Here is a 16447-nt window from a genome sequence, read left to right as displayed (position 1 = left end):
CAAATTTCAACAGTGATGGCTGTCAAGAGTGCTCACCGCCCTTTCAGAGGTCTCTTTCCGGCTCCCGGCACCCACGAGGTGACTCACAACCACCTGCGACTCCAGCTCCAGGGAATCGGCCCGCACCTGCGTGCACATGGTGCACATAAACTCATGCAGGCACACACACACACACACACACACACACACACACAGATACAGGTCTGCCGCCTGGACCGCACGGCAGTTCCGAACCTGAACAGCCCGGCTCCGCCTCTGCAAACGCAGTCCCAGGGCCTGCAGGACCGTGCGGCGCATCTGGGCGGAGCCCCGTCAGCCATAGCCACGCCCCCGGCGCTGGCGCTGGCGCTGACGTCAGGGGCGCGGGAAGATGGACGCGAGGAGCCCGGTGGTGGCGAGGTAGCTTTACGGCTGCGGGGCATCTGCTGCTCGCTGGGAAGTGTGCTCCACGCGCTGTCGTGAAAAGGTGGGGTGGGGGCCGAGGAGGCCGGGCTGCTTCCGCTCGAGTCCGCCGGGCGTCCGGAGCCGGCCGGGCCTGGCTCGGAGCCTGGGAGTCCGGCCAGCTAATCCGTGCTGTGTGGCCTCCGGGTGGGGTCACCCCGCCTCCCCCCCGGTCGGTGCCCTTCAGTGAAACGCAGGGCACCTGCCTCCCTCGCCACCTCCTAGCGTGGTCCCCGAGAGCCAGTGAAAAAGAGTGTTGAAGCCACGAGGTGCCTTGTAACTCAAGGTGGCGGCGTGATGTGCGTGTGTGAAGACGCCGATGGATAATTTACCAGTATTTGTAATGCCCAGCCTAGGGAGAGCCCGGAAAAGCAGGATTTGTTGGTGACTAAATAACATCATTTACAGTTACACATGGGCTAGCCGTTTAAGCTTGATCGTATAACGTGAAGTCTGCTTGTTAGATTGCCCTGCTGCTGTTCCTAAAAGGCCCCCTTTAAAAAGCCATAGTTGACTTGTTTTTATTATTTATTTAACATTAAAGTATTTGTGGGGGGTTGGGGGGGGGGCAGCATGCTAGAGGAAGTCACAAGACACCTTTTGGGAGTTGGATCTCTTCCTTCCATCATGTGGGTCCCAGGAATTGAACTCAGGTTTTCAGGCGTGATGGCCGGTTCCTTTATCCACTGAGCCATTTGTTGGCCCAGGTATATCTGAGCATGGAATAAATTATGTTTATTGGAGAAAGAGAAAAAAAATACATATACATAAATTTAATAACCGAAATGGAAATTCTAGGCAAAACTGAATTTTGCCACCGGGAAACCTGTAAATTCCAAGTAGAAAAACTTACTTATTGTATATATTTTGTGTGGTGAGTTTTGTAGTTTGTTATAAAAATGATACTTTCTCTTTTTAAAAACTTAGTTTATAGTCCCATTATTCCACTGCTGTGAAGTATGTTATTAGATTATTATTTTCTTGTGAGAAATTAACAGTTATACTTTGTAAATTAAATTAAATGTAAATTAACAGTTATAACTTTGAAACAGACTAATTTTTTATTTTATTCAATTGTGTCATTTAATTAACATCAAGTTGGTTCAAGAAAAGGGCTTCTTAAACCCATAAAATTGAAAATGTCCAAAAGGATGCTAAAATATTGAAATGTGATTCCTAAGTATCAAATTTAAAAATACAAGATAATTTTAATACTTGTATTTTTTTAAATAAAAAATACCATTTATGTTTTACCTGCATGTATGTATGTGCACCTCGTTCATGCCTGGTGTCTTTAGAGGGTATTGGATCCTCTGGAAGTGGAACTATGGACTGCTATGAGCTACCATGTGGGTGCTGATACTGAACCTGGGTCCTCTAAAAGAACAAGGGCTCTTTAACTCCTGAGATGTATCTCCAGGTTCAGACTAGATTTTTATAAAAATAAGTATAATACATAATGTGGACAATGGGTATTTAAAGAAATTTATTTGACTGGTCCGTGTTCATATGTAAGCAAAAATAGCAGGAGGTACTCTACTACACTAACCTTATATTCCATATAAACTCACTCCCTGTAACTGTAGTACATACTGTGGTCTGTATAATTTGTATGACCATTTGTATATCTATGGAAAATCATCTTTTGTGTATCACAAAAGTTAGTACTTATAGAAATGTTTATTAAAAAGAAATACCAGCTGGGCATTGCTGGTGCATGCCTTTAATCATAGCCCTTGGGAGGCAGAGCCAGGCGGATCTCTGTGAGTTTGAGGCCAGCCTGGTCTATAGAGCAAGATCCAGGACAAGCACCAAAACTACATGGAGAAACCCTGTCTCTAAAAAACAAAACAAAACAAAACAAAAAAAGATTTATTTATTTTGGGGTGGAGAGATGGATCAGTGGTTAAAAGAAATTGTTGCTCTTGAAGAGTTCAGTTCCCAGCACCCACATGGTACATGACAGCCATCTACAACCCCAGTTCTAGGGGATCGAACAGCCGTACAGGTGATGCACATGCATACAAGCAAAAAAATTCGTGCACGTAAAATAAATCTACAAAAAATATTTTATTTTCTGTCTATGAATGTTTTGCCTGCATGCAAATTTGTGCACCGTATTCATTTCAGGTGTCAGAAAAGAGAGTAGGATCCTAGAGTCAAGATGCTTATAAGCTGCCATGTGATACTGGGAATTGAACCCCAGACCTTTGGCAACTAGTGTGTTTAACCATTGAGCCACCTCTCCAGCCCCTTTTTTGGTTGTTTTTAAAGTGTATATCCTTTTGACATTGTGGTCAATTGAGGAATAAATCTACATTTCTATCTTTAATTCTATTATGTGTGTGTCATGTTCTTCCCACGTGTGTAAGTTCTGATCCAGTGTGGGTTCAGCTGTCATCAGATTAATTTTTATGTGTTCAGCAGAGTTGCCATAGGTGTTTTGTAAGTTTAGAGCTTCAGTCGTGGATCTTTGACACAGCTTTTTGTTTGATTTAGTAACACAAAATACTGCCCTTACCTTAAGGACAGTAAGAGATAATTTATTGTGAGCCAAATATGAGTGATCAGGTTCCAGGGACAGAGATTAGGTGACCCTAAAAATTGTGCCCCAGCATGGAAGCAGTTCTATGAGCTTGTATAGTCAAAGGACAGAAAGTAAAAACTCAAGGGAATTAGGTAGGTGGATTACAGAAAGTCAAGGAGCATTCCATTCTAAGTGTGGGGTATTGTCAGGTGATATTCTTAGCTCTGAGCTTGGTGGAAGCTAGCTAGACTCTGGCACATATCTTACCCAGCTGACGGTCACTGAGGATGTCGGATAGACAGGTGTGTAGCTCACAACAAGTGATATGGGGACTTATGATTAATTATGAAAGCTAGGCCTGCAGTTTAGGATTATTCGTAACTAGCTCTCATAACTTAAATTAACCCGTTTGTTTTAATCTACCTTCTATCATGTGGTGTTACCTCTCTTCCACCTTGCACCTCCTCTTGTTTTCTCTGTCTCCTGTGCACCTGATTTTCCTCCTCTTCCTCTCTGTCCTGGGAAATCCTGCCTGTACCACCTGCCTAGCTGTTGCCCATTCAGCTTTTTATTGTACCAGTCACAGCAGATACATCTTCACACAGTGTACAGATAGCCCACAACACAGGTGGGCAATAATCCTGCTGTCAAGATATTCCGAGGTAGTTTGTCTTTGAGTCTGCAGCATCCCAACTCTCCAGACTCTTAACATTTTCACCAGTCAATAAACCTTGCAGAATCTTCAACATAGACATAACTTTATCTGGGCGCTTCCTTTCAGTTTGTTGTTTTGCAGTGCTGGGCACGGAACTCAGGGGCACATTGGCAAGCAGCCTGTCACTGATGTAGATACCCCCAGCTCATACAGTCATTTTTGCTAGTAGATACATTTCTTCCTCGCCTGCCTAAAACTCCCCTAACTTCTACCATTTCTTTCTAGATTTCTCGGCCACTGGTGTTTAGACAAACCTCAGTAAAATGACTCTTCAGGAGTTGGTGCATCATGCTGCCTCCATTTATTTGAATAGAGCAGCTGTATGTTTTGATGAAGGCAACAACCGGCCTCCAGTGTTTTACACCTACAAGACTGTGCTGAGTGAGGCTTCGGAATTATCCAAGTTTCTGCGAACACACTGTGACTTTGGAGGAAGTCGGGAAATTGGCCTCTACTGTCAACCTGGGATCAACTTACCCTCCTGGATTTTAGGGTAATATTTCTAGTATAAACTGATATTATGCTAAGCTAATTTATAGTTTTATTATATAGTGCACAATGTAAGCTATTGTTCTGTTTACTGGTGGATTTTTTTTTGTATTGTCAGTTTTCTGAAGATGTTAAAGTATACATTTATCTAAGTATTATTTTTAATTATTTAATTATTTAAATCATTTAATTCATGCCTATTAAGGAGAGACTAAAGGTTTTCACAAGCAGAATAAGTATCTCCAAAGTATAAAGGCCTCATTTGTCAATAGAAAACAGCTAAAGCATTATGTAACTGTTGTTAGATCAAAGAAAACCACTGAGACATTACTCCAGTCCTTGTTAAGCCTTTTAAAATGCTGTATTTCTGTATATTAAGTGTTAAGAGCTCTCTCTCTCTCTTTTTCAATACTGAGTATTGAACCCTGGACCTCGTACATGCCAAGCAAACTCCAGACAATTAAGCTACATCCCCATCCCAAGTTATGAGAAGTTAAAATAGAATTTTACAATACCCAGTTCCATCTTGGGCACAAGATGAAATAACTGTTTACAACTAAGGCATGACCCTAAAATTCTGAAATGCTAATGAACAGTAGAGACGTGGAAGTGCTCCCGGGAGAATTTTATTCACTCCGCTAACCTTGTACTTCTCCTTCAGGATCCTGCAGGTCCCGGCAGCTTATGCACCTATTGATCCAAACTCGCCACCATCATTATCGACTCACTTTATGAAAAAATGTGATCTCAAGTATGTTCTCGTTGAGAAAAAGCAGGTTCATGTAAGTCTTGTGTTTAAGTGTTTCGGAGGGGTGTGAAGTGGGAGGGAGAGAGAATATTTTCAGTTTAAGAGTTCTCTCAGCTGGGTTCTCTGTGAGATCGAGGCCAACCTGGTCTTCAGAGTTACTTCCAGGATAGCCAGGGCTACACGGAGAAACCCGATCTTGAAAAATCAAAAAAGAAAAAAAAAAGTTCTTTGTCTTGGCTCCTGAATTTACTAAGTCTGGCAGTGTTTCTCAGCTTCAGTGATGTCACCATTTTGGTTGAGGGTGTGTTGTGGGAAGTTCCAGTACAATACAAGATGGTTAATAGCATCACTGCCTTCCATGTATTAGAGACCAGTCAAAGAGCTGCTGCACCTTTTCACTATTACATCCCAAAATGCCCAGATCTTCCCAGGTGTGCCCTGTCCATCTGAACACTTCATTGAGAACCACCCCTTTATGATATGAAAGTATCTTCTTACCTTACGGCAACTGTTTATTTTTCCTTCCTGTTTCCAAATTATTTCCAGTGGTGGAAAGTATCATAGTACTTGGAGAGTTTACTTTTATGTACTTATATCAATTACAGTAGTCTCCAATGTTAAAGAATTATAAACAAACTTACATTTTGAAAAAGAGATGAGCTCTTAAACCACACATTATTGGAAAGCTGAATTTATTATTTAAAACATTTTTAAGTATAGGGCTGGAGAGATGGCTCAGAGGTTAAGAGCACATACTACTCTTGCAGAGGACCTGGGTTCAGTTCCAGCACCCACCCTGGGTGGCTTATAAAAGCCTGTAACTCCAATTCAGGGTATTCATCGCCCTTTTCTGGACTCTGCAAGCACTGTTACACACACAGGCAAAGAGGTATACAGATACACATAAAACAAACCTTTTTTCCCCCCAGAGATAGGGAACTCATTCTGTAGATCAGGCTGGCTTCGAACTCACAGAGATCCACTTTCCTCTGCCTCCAGAGTACTGGGTTTAGAGGCATGAGCCACCACTGCCCAGCCATGTTTTATTATTACTAAGTTATTTTTTTGCTTATAAAATACTGTGTCCAGTAAAGATGAGTATTATAGGAGATACATTGAGTTTTGCTTACTTTTACCTATCCTCTCTGTGAACCACTTTATAGTTGAGAATAGCTTAAATGCATTGTATGTGTTTGTGTGCATACAGTTCTGAAATGGGAAGCTCTAGGAAAGGCTTACTAGACAATCATGAGTATTAGAGTGGGGCCTCTAGAAAGGAAACTGAAAGATTAATATTGTTAATCCGTGTTTTTAAAATAATATCACTGTCTGGCTGAAGCCTTCTCTCTTATTCCTCAAATTGCTCAGTTCTTTGTTACTACAAGTAAATTAAATTCAAATAACAATGTCATGTTTATTCGTAGCATGAATCCTAATTGGTCTTAATAATAAAAAGCCAGAGCCAGATATTGGGGTAAATGCTGAAAGATCAGTAAAGGAGCCAACCACTAGAAAGACTTCTTTTTTTTTTTAAAGATTTATTTATTATGTATACAGTGTTCTGCATGCATGTGTCCTTGCAGGCCAGAAGAGGGCACCAGATCTCATTACAGATTGTTGTGAGCCACCATGTGGTTGCTGGGAATTGAACTCAGGACCTCTGGAAGAGCAGTCAGTGCTCTTAACCACTGAGTCATCTCTCCAGCCCTTTGAAAGACTTTTTACCTCTACCAATCCTCAGCCTTAAATGCCCTCTACCCTGTTTTATCACTTCCTCTCTCCTCCCAGCCATATCACTTCCTTTTTCCTCCTCCCAAGTGCTGGGATTAAAGGCGTATGCCACCACTGCCTGGCCTCTAGTGGCTAGCTCTGCACTCTGATTTTCAGACAAGCTTCATTTGTTAAAGCACCAACAAAATATCACCACATGGGGTTGGGGATTTAACTCAGTGGTAGAGAGCTTGCCTAGCAAGCTCAAGGCCCTGGGTTCGGTCCTCAGCCCTGGGGAAAAGAAAATATCACCACACTTATAGGGTTTTTTTTCTTTATTTGTTTGAGAGAAGATCTCTGTATGTGGCTGTGGCTGTCCTGGTATCAAATGTGTAGACCGGCTGGCCTTGAAATCACAGAGGCCCACCTGCCTCTACCTACCAAATGATGGGATTAAAGGTACCACCACACCTGGCATGCTTATTTTTCTTAAATCTTACTGGAAGTTAAAAGATGGTTAGGTGTGAGAATTAATTGTCAATATCAAGATGATTTATGATGCGGGGCGGTGGTGGCGCACGCCTTTAATCCCAGCACTTGGGAAGCAGAGCCAGGTGGATCTCTGTGAGTTTGAGGCCAGCCTGGTCTATAGAGTGAGATCCAGGACAGCACCAAAGCTACACAAAGAAACCCTATCTCAGAAAAAAAAAAAAAAAAAAAAAAAAGATTTAAAATGCTTTTAGTGTCACTATGCCTTAGAGAGTGAGGAAATGAGCTCATATTAAGAGAATTAAGGTAAACCTGAGTTCCAACCAAAGCATTTATGGCATTTGGAGCTCTGTAAACAGTGTTAGTTCAAGAGAGCCGAACATTTTTATGATTGTTAATCCCAAAATGTTAGTTTAAAATGTTACTACATGCCGGGCGTTGGTGGCGCACGCCTTTAATCCCAGCACTCGGGAGGCAGAGCCAGGCGGATCTCTGTGAGTTCGAGGCCAGCCTGGGCTACCAAGTGAGCTCCAGGAAAGGCGCAAAGCTACACAGAGATACCCTGTCTCGAAAAACCAAAAAAAAAAAAAAAATATTACTACACTCAGAAATACAGGATGTAATACACAATTTCCTTATTTTTCTTGGACTCCTCAGTAGTTTAGTCTTGTAACTCCTTTAAAAGTCCTTTATAAGATTATCTCTTTAGGTAGATAACAAAATGATTGGTTCTTTCTTTGCAGTTGCAGCTACAAATTACAGCCCTACCAATTAGGAAGTTAAGATTTATTGCATGTATGTTGTCAAGATGACTCTGTCTTTTATCATTTACTTAAGAAATGGAATGTGACCTTCAAATGTAACTCCTATATTCAACATGAAAGATTCTGTTGGATATATATAGCTGTGAAGAACAAAGAGATTTGGAGCTAACATGAGAGAATAAAGAGGATTCAACATGAGAGAATAAAGAAAGTAGCCATCAGAATGCGTGAGAATTCATTCACTTCCCAAAAAAGCCCTCAGATAAAAGTACTAAGTTTTACCACGCTAAGGCTTTCTCTTTGAGCCCTTTCAGCAGCTCAGAAGCTGGTCTTGCGGGCTGTAATAATTATCCCAATAAAAACAAGGAGCTATTGGCATCCAATAGGTGGCAGAGGGTGCTAAAAATCCTACAGTGTACAAGACGGGCTCCCACAAGAATTCTATGCCCAAATGTCAGCAGTGTAGAGGCTGGGACTAGGTCGAGACGAGGTATTTGGGAGGATGCTGGTGTATACCACCCCTCTAACTCTGTGTACTGTGTGTTGGGGAGAAAAGAAGGGCAAGTACTCTGGAGCCCACCACGAATCTGCAGTGTGGGGGGCTCTGAGGGAGCTGAGGGTGTCTCAGGCAGAGGACAGTTTTCAGGGAATAACAATTGTGATCTAACTCTCCAGAATATACAGTCTTGAACTATTTTAGTTACTGTTTTGTTTAAATAAAGTTTCATCTATCCCAGGCTGACCTCAAACTCACTGTTAAGCTGACGACCTTGAACTTCTTTTTTTGTTTGTCTGGGTTTGTTTGGTTTGAGGCAGGTTCTCTCTACATAGCCCTGGGTGTCCTGGGACTCATTATGTAGACCAGGCTAGCTTCAAACTCACAGAAGTCTTCCTGCCTCTGTGTCATGAGTGCTGGGATTGAGGACATGCACCACTATGTCCCGCTAACCTTGAACTTGTGTTAGGAGGTCCTGCTGCCTCCAGCTCACGTGTCCTGAGATTACGGATGCTTACGGCTTGCCTTTAATATTTATTATTATTACTATTATTGTTTTAGCATCACAGGCTGTATATGACATGCCACTTCTAACATGCACACACACAACAAACACACAAGCAGAAAATGTGGCAAGCTACCAGTGTTTGACCTTTTGTTATTTATATTTACTTGTTTAATATAAAAACTCAGATTGTTTCAGTTAAGCTGTTTTTACAAATCAGCCCAAGAAGCTCTAATGAGAAGAACCCCACTTTAAATGTGTGTGGGTCCAGTGGTGGTGTGTACTCTGTAATCCGAGCCCTCAGAGGGCTGACAATGACCTCAGGGTAGAGGCCGAAGTGGTCTACATAGTGAATTCCAGGCCAGCCAGGGCCACACAGCAAGAACTTGTTTCCAGAGATCAGAAACCAAACAAATTAAACATCACACCGTTTCGTCCAACTAACTTCTGCACCACGCCAAAGCACCAAAGCCAGAACCCAGCCGTTGGCTCACTATGGCCACAGCTTCTGTGGAGGCTGCTTGCCGACTCCTGCTGTCCACTCCTAGTGCAGGACCAGCTCAGAACCATGTAAAGGATTCAGTGAGCGGCGATCATTTAACAGTTAGTCCCACGCTGTTGCCACGTTCAGATGGAGCCCATCACATAGGCTAAGGGCCGAACTCCTGAATGCTAATCATGCAGAGTGATTGGGTCTCCTTTCGTCTCCTGTCACACCAGACCTCACCTTCTTATCCGTGTTTGCACATTTCCGAAGTGCTTACTGTCCTCAGCTTTCTTAGATCAGGTGCTCTCCGTTGGTGATTGGCTGAACTACCCATCTTCTCATTTGGGGAACAGCAAATACTGTCTCTGGAATCTCTGACCTTTGTGTGGAGTAAGTTCTGCTTCTCCACCAACATCTCAGCCTTGTGCCCTTACCACTTTTACCACATTGCATTGCACTTATGTACTTTTGTACATGTCTGCTTTGGAGGTGAGATTGAAAATAAGGACGCTTAACTCTTGTGTCTCATTTCTCTCCTTGTCCCAAGATATGTAGTTGGTCCTCCCATCCCTGGTTCAGCCACATTGAATGAGGAAATGGATATTTCACATTCTCCAGAGAAGACTCCTTTTTAACATGTTAATATTCATAAATACCTTCTCTCACAGAAATTCAAGTCTTCACATGAAGCAGTTTTGAACTATGACACAGTTTCAGAGGAACATAAGGACCTGGTGCTCTTCACACTTCACTGGGAAAATGGTGATAGAAAAGAGAAATATGAAATAAATGGTAGAAAAGCCAGCAGGAATTCTGAGAACGACATCGGCGAGAAGGCACACCTGGACATTCGGCAAGAGCGCTGCTTGGCTTATGTCCTCCATACCTCGGGGACCACAGGGACACCAAAGATCGTCAGAGTGCCTCACGCATGCATACTTCCAAACATCCAGCACTTTCGGTAAGTTCTGTCCCGTGAAGCCTTCTTAGAACCTGTGCTTTAAGCTGGGTGTGGCGGGACTCACCAGAGCCTCAGAATTTGAGAGGCAGAAGGAGATTACCAGTTCGAGGCCAGTCTGTGCTGTGGAGAGAGACTCTTAACTCAGGGGAACAGAACAATGAAAATCTTTCATTTTAGCCAGGCAGTGATGGTGCATGTCTTTAATCCTAGAACTTGGGAGGCAGAGGCAGGTGGATCTCTGTGAGTTTGAGGACAGCCTGGCCTACAAGTCAAGTTCCAGGACAGACAGGGCTGTTACACAGAGAAACCCTGTTTTGAAAAACAAAGAAAACAAGCAAAAAATGTGCATTTTAAAAAAGAAAAATAAATTTAAATATCTGTTCTTTGTAAATCTTGATCCAAATGGATAATCCTAAATAACTGATCAATTAGATCTGTCCTGTTTGATCTGTATATTATCTTTAGTTCTCTGCAGACAAGGCATGCACTTGTGGTTAACAGGCCAATCACAGAACACACAAAGATAGAACAGAAGCTGTGGGTGTGTGTGTGTACACATGCGTGAGTGGTGTGTGTGTGAGATTGGAGTTGTGATCACAGGACCCATGTAACAAGCTGGGCATCCAACAAATGCTGATAACTCCAGCTCTTATTTTCTGGCTGCTAGCATCTTCTTCTCACACATTTTGTGCACGTTCAACACACACACACACACACACACACACACACACACACACACACACAAAGTCTTAAGAAATAAAAATGAAAAACTGTAGCAGGAATCTTAGTTGGTCTTACTAATAAAAACCCAGAGCCAGATCTCTGTAAGTGCTGAAAGGTCAGAGCAGCAGAGCAGCCAGCCACTACTTCTTACCTCTACGAAATCCTCAGCTGAAAGAGAACCCAGCCCCTGTCTCCTCCCGCCTTATAGTCCTCTCTCCACGCAGCCATATCACTTCCTGTCTCCACCTCCCTAGTGCTGGGATTAAAGGTGTGAGATCCTAAGGGCTGGGATCAAAGGTGTCTGCCACCACTGCCTGGCTCTCTTTCTATTTTAGACTGAATCAAGCCTGTGTAGCCCAGGGTGGCCTTGAACTCACAGAGATCCAACTGCCTCTGCCTCTTGAGTTCTGGATTAAAGGTGTGTGCCATCACTGCCTGACCTATATGGCTAACTGGTGGCTGGCTTTGCCCTCTGATCTTCAGACAAGCTTTATTCATTAGATCATATACAAAATATCACCACAAAAAATAATTCAGACAGAAGGAAGATTCTACTGAAAGGAAACCAGAGTATAAGAGTGGATTTTTACAAGAGACTGGCGCACCCAGAACGGCTGAGAAAGTGTGTTTGGCTAGGAGAGAGTCAGTGGCAGGCTGGAACCCCGCAGCATAGTCAGAAAACACAGTGAGGTGGGGAGGGAAATTAACTGTAGACCCAGCACTGCTGCTGCTGCTGCTCTTTAAAAAATATTCTAACTTGTTTTTAATCATGTGCGTATCTACTTGTGGGTATGTTATGTGTATGCAGAGGCCAGAGACTTTGGTTGCTCTCGACCTGGAGTTAGCTAGATCAAACTGCCTGACTGTCCAGCAGGTGCCGGAGCAGCGGTGTGTTCTGAAGCACCAAGTCATCTCTCCAGCCCTGTTTGGTTTTCACTAAGGAGAAATCTGGCCATTTCAGGATTGAGAAAACTCAGCTGATTATGGACTGGAATGTTGAACTGAATAACCAGCAGAGTGTGTACTTCGCAAAATGGCAACTGCTAGCCTTCTGTTCTCTAACCTGCTCCTTAGAGGGAATCCCATATAACTGGTGATTCACACCTGTAATCCTAGCCATTGGAAGGCTGAAGCAGGAGGATTGCTGTGAGTATGAGGCCAGTCTGGGCTACATAGTGAGTGCCAGGCCAGCCAGAGCTACATAACAGAGCAGTACCTCTAAAAAACAAAAGAAAAACAAAACAACAAAAAGAAAAACAAAGACAAAAGGAAAGCATAGTAGAAAGAGAAAGAGAATTCTGGGGGTTGTAGTTCACTGTCTACATTAACAAACGAGAAAATAGTCACAGATGATAAAGCTTATCTGGTAAGAGGGGGGAAATGGAATTATTCAAAGGGCTCTCTTCTATCTATTTTTATTTATCCAAAAGATGGTTGAGACAGGGTCTTACTACGTAGCTCTGGCTGCCCTGGAACTAACTATGTAGACCAGGCTGTCCTCAAGCTCACAGAGATGCACCCCTTCCTCTGCCTCCCGAGTGCTGGGCTTATAGGCATGTACTACCTCATGCTGGGGTTATAGGCATGTACTGCCTCATGCTGGGGTTATAGGCATGTACTACCTCATGCTGGGGTTATAGGCATGTACTGCCTCATGCTGGGGTTATAGGCATGTACTACCTCATGCTGGGGTTATAGGCATGTACTGCCTCATGCTGGGGTTATAGGCATGTACTACCTCATGCTGGGGTTATAGGCATGTACTACCTCACTCTGCTGAAAGGCTTTAGTCCTGCCTTCTGTAAAGAGAGTTTACAGCAGCAATAGTGCCGTTTTGGTTACTCTGAAGAATGAAGTCTGAGGCATCCAGAAAAACGTGTTCTCCTTGATGATGGCATTGATGCTGATTTCCTCCTCCTCCTCTTTTAGATTTATCTATTTTTATTTCATGTGTATGAATGTTTTTCTGGAATGAATGTTAGTGTGCTGTGTGTATACCTGGTGTTCATAGAAGTCAGAAGAAGCCATGAATTCTCTGGAACAAGAGTTTCAGATGGGGTGAACTACCATGTGGGTGCTGGGAACCGAACCTGGGCCCTTTGAAAGAGCAGGAAGTGCTTTTAACCACTGAGCCATCTCTCCAGTCCCTACTCAATGCTTCTTTAGGGTCTGTGCTTGCCCAGGCTTAGGCGGTCCTGATGACAGTGATGCTCTGTTTGTCTTTAGGGTACTTTTTGACATCACCCACGAAGATGTCTTGTTTCTGGCTTCACCTCTGACCTTCGATCCATCTGTTGTGGAAATATTTGTTTCTCTGTTCAGTGGGGCCTGTCTGCTTATCGTGCCGACTTCTGTCAAAGTGCTCCCATCAAAGTTAGCTGATGCTCTCTTTTCCCACCACAGAGTGACTGTTTTACAGGTATGCTTCAGGAGCAACGGAAATGTTTTCTTCTACAGTCTTCTAAGGTTACATGTGGTAGAGGATCCTTTATAGTTCTGTAGTTCTTCCCACTGGATTAAGGATGTGTAGTTAGCTCATCAAAGGCTACCACCTTGTGATGGCACATGTTTATCTTAAAATGAAAGAGAAATCAGTTAAGCATGCCTAGAGAATTATTTACTGTGCATTCATTCACCTGTTGTACACTGGAGGAACTTGACTTTGACTGTGAGTGTGCAGTTGGGGTATCTTCTCTCATAACGTTTAAGCATATTGTGTTCCTACCAAAAGCTAGTATATTAATCACTCCATTACAGATGAGCTGAGAACCAGGTGTGTGAGCATCTTCCTGTAATCTCAATACTTGGGAGGCGGGGCTTCCTATGAGGAGCTCAAGACCAGCCTGCTCTACACAGTGAGTTCCAGGACAGCCAGGACTACACAGAGAAACCCTGTCTCAGACAAACAAACAAACAAATACCGCCCCCCCCCCAAAAAAAAAACACAAAGGGTATGGAACTGGAGAGGTGTCTTAGTATATAAGAGCACTTTTTATAAAAGCATGAGAGGATGTGAGTCATGTCCCCGGTACCCATGTAAAAGCCAGGCATGCCACATATGCCTGAATCTCAGTGTTGGTTGGGGCTGAGGCAGGTGGATTCTGGAAGCTCACTAATCAGCTCGCCTAGCTGGAATGGTCAGCTTCAGGTTCAAAAAAATACGGTGGAATGTGGTAGAGGAAGACACCGGATATCCTGTTCTGGCCTCTGCATGTGTACACTCATGCTCCTGTGTACATACACTACATACCACACCTTTCCCACAATTAACAACTGTTTTTATTCTTTGAGAATTTCCTACATGTCTGATCATACTCACCCGCCTCCCTGAGTCTTCACAGATCTCCTCCTCCTCCCCTACCTACCCGATTTGTGGGGGTTTTTTCCTCATCAAAGCTGTCTTAGATAGGGTTTCTATTGTTGTGAAGAGACACACCATGACCATGGCAACTCTTATAAGGAAACATTTAATTGGGCTGGCTTACAGTTCAGAGGTTTAGTCCATTAGCATCATGGTGGGACATGGCAGCATGCAGGCAGACATGGTGCTGGATTATTACAAGAAGCTGGCCAACTTTCTATTGAGTGTAGAATAGGTACAGTGTAGATCCAGGTAGAAGAGGTTCTACATGTGATCAGCAGGCAGCAGGAAGAGAGTGAGAAACTGAGCCTTTCTTGAGCATCTGAGACCTCAAAGCCCACTCCCAGTGACACACTTCTTCCACACCCTCTAATAGTACCACTCCCTATGAGCCTAAGGGGGCCATTTTCATTCAAACCACCACAAAGGCTAATTTCTGGAGCCCAAATATTCTTGGATGTGTGGCCTTTCACTGACACATGGTCAGCTTACCAAGGCTACACTCTTAAGAGAAAAATGACCCTCTCTCAGCACCTGACAGTTGCCAGTAGCTCCTTGGCTAGGGATGGGACATTGAGCCCGACTCTCCTCTCCATGCTGGGACTTGTTCTGCCTTGGGCTTACATAGATTTTGTGCATGCTATCACACCACATGGTAGCTCATAATTGTAACTCCAGTTCTAGAGGATCTGACACCATCCTCTGACCTCTGAAGACACCGGGTGTACATGTGATACCCACATGTGCAAAGAGAGGAAACACTCCCAGAAGTTATAAAATAAAGGGTGTGTAGCACACAGGCTGTAAGATGCTGCACTGTAAGTGGTTAAAAGAGATGGAGACGGTGGCTCAGAGGGTAAAAGCCCTTGTTGCTCTTCCGGAGGACTTTAGTTTGGTTCCTGTCACCTACATGGTGGCTCACAAGCATCCATCACTTCAGATACCAGGTTCTAGGGGATTTGGTGCCTTCTTACATCCTCAGGTACCCACATATACACAGAAGCAAAACATTCATGTAGATAAAATAAATCTGTATTTCATTTTGTTTTGTTTTTCGAGGCAGGGTTTCTGTCCTGGAACTTGCTCTGTAGACCAGGCTGGCCTCGAACTCACAGAGATCCACCTGCCTCTGCCTCCTGAGTGCTGGGATTAAAGGTGTGCAACACCACCACCTGCCTGCCTTTCTCCCTCCCTCCCTGTCTCTTTCTTCCTTTTTTAGCATTGTGCTGGTATGTCTCCCCAGTGCAATAAGGAGAAAGGGAAGGGGGAAGGAGAGAAGAAGGAAGGAGAGGGAGAGAAGGAAAAGGAGAAGGTGGAGGAGAAATTTCATACTCGGACAACATGATCATGTATCTGGAGAACTAAGAGAAGAAGACATTAGAACTAATATGCATTGAGCCAAATTGAAGATATCCTCTTGATATAAAGGCCAGCTGTACTTGAATGTATAAATATGTGTATATAGTCATATGTGTTTCTAGGTATGTGTATTTCTATTAAGGAAATGCCTAAAGCAAAATTAAGAAAATATTGCTTTACAATAACATCGAAAGTAATAAAATAGGAATAAGTTTGAAGAATAGCAAGACTCAAGCACTGAAAACTCTTTAAGATTATTGATGGAAATTAAAGACCTACCTGTGTAAACAGGCATTTCATACTCAGAAGTTTAAACATTGTCAACAGGGCAACTCTTACTAAGTCAGTCTGTAAATTATGTTAAATGTACTTTTCTACCAAAATCCCAGGAAATGTTTTGTAGAAATTCACAAGTTGATCCTAGATTTTATATGGAAATGGGAAAAACAGCCCTAATTTATACAGTGGAGTACCACTTGGTAATAAAAAAGAAATAAACTGTTTATAAATACAATAACATGGATGAAATGTGAAATATTTATTTAGGGTCTTATAAATCAGGCTTGCCAACTGCAAATTACAACCTCAGGGTTAGAGAGATGTCCCAGCGGTTAGGAGTATTCCTTGGCCCAGAGTTCAGTTCCCAGAACCTGTGTCTAGTGGTTGACAACG

At 43.1% G+C, this 16447-nt stretch overlaps 1 protein-coding gene across 6 annotated transcripts in view; it reads left to right on the top strand.

Annotated features, from left to right (window-relative positions):
• The first annotated feature begins 314 nt into the window (after window positions 1-314).
• Window positions 315-16447, top strand: part of Aasdh (aminoadipate-semialdehyde dehydrogenase) — a 28807-nt gene continuing 12674 nt past the window's right edge. For 3 of the 6 annotated variants that reach the window (XM_037209113.1, XM_028855701.2, XM_037209114.1), the window contains exons 1-5: window positions 475-825; window positions 3909-4176; window positions 4834-4954; window positions 10040-10332; window positions 13282-13474. In XM_037209113.1, coding sequence (XP_037065008.1) covers window positions 3947-4176; window positions 4834-4954; window positions 10040-10332; window positions 13282-13474 — 837 coding nt within the window. In that variant the 5' untranslated portion in view covers window positions 475-825; window positions 3909-3946. The other 3 variants (XM_028855825.2, XM_028855753.2, XM_037209115.1) reach the window with 3 other exon arrangements.

Source organism: Peromyscus leucopus, chromosome 10 (assembly GCF_004664715.2).
Source record: "Peromyscus leucopus breed LL Stock chromosome 10, UCI_PerLeu_2.1, whole genome shotgun sequence".
In the NCBI taxonomy this organism is placed as follows: domain Eukaryota; kingdom Metazoa; phylum Chordata; class Mammalia; order Rodentia; family Cricetidae; genus Peromyscus; species Peromyscus leucopus.
The sequence above is the reverse complement of the archived record's forward strand: the minus strand, read 5'-3'. Positions and strand labels throughout refer to the sequence as shown.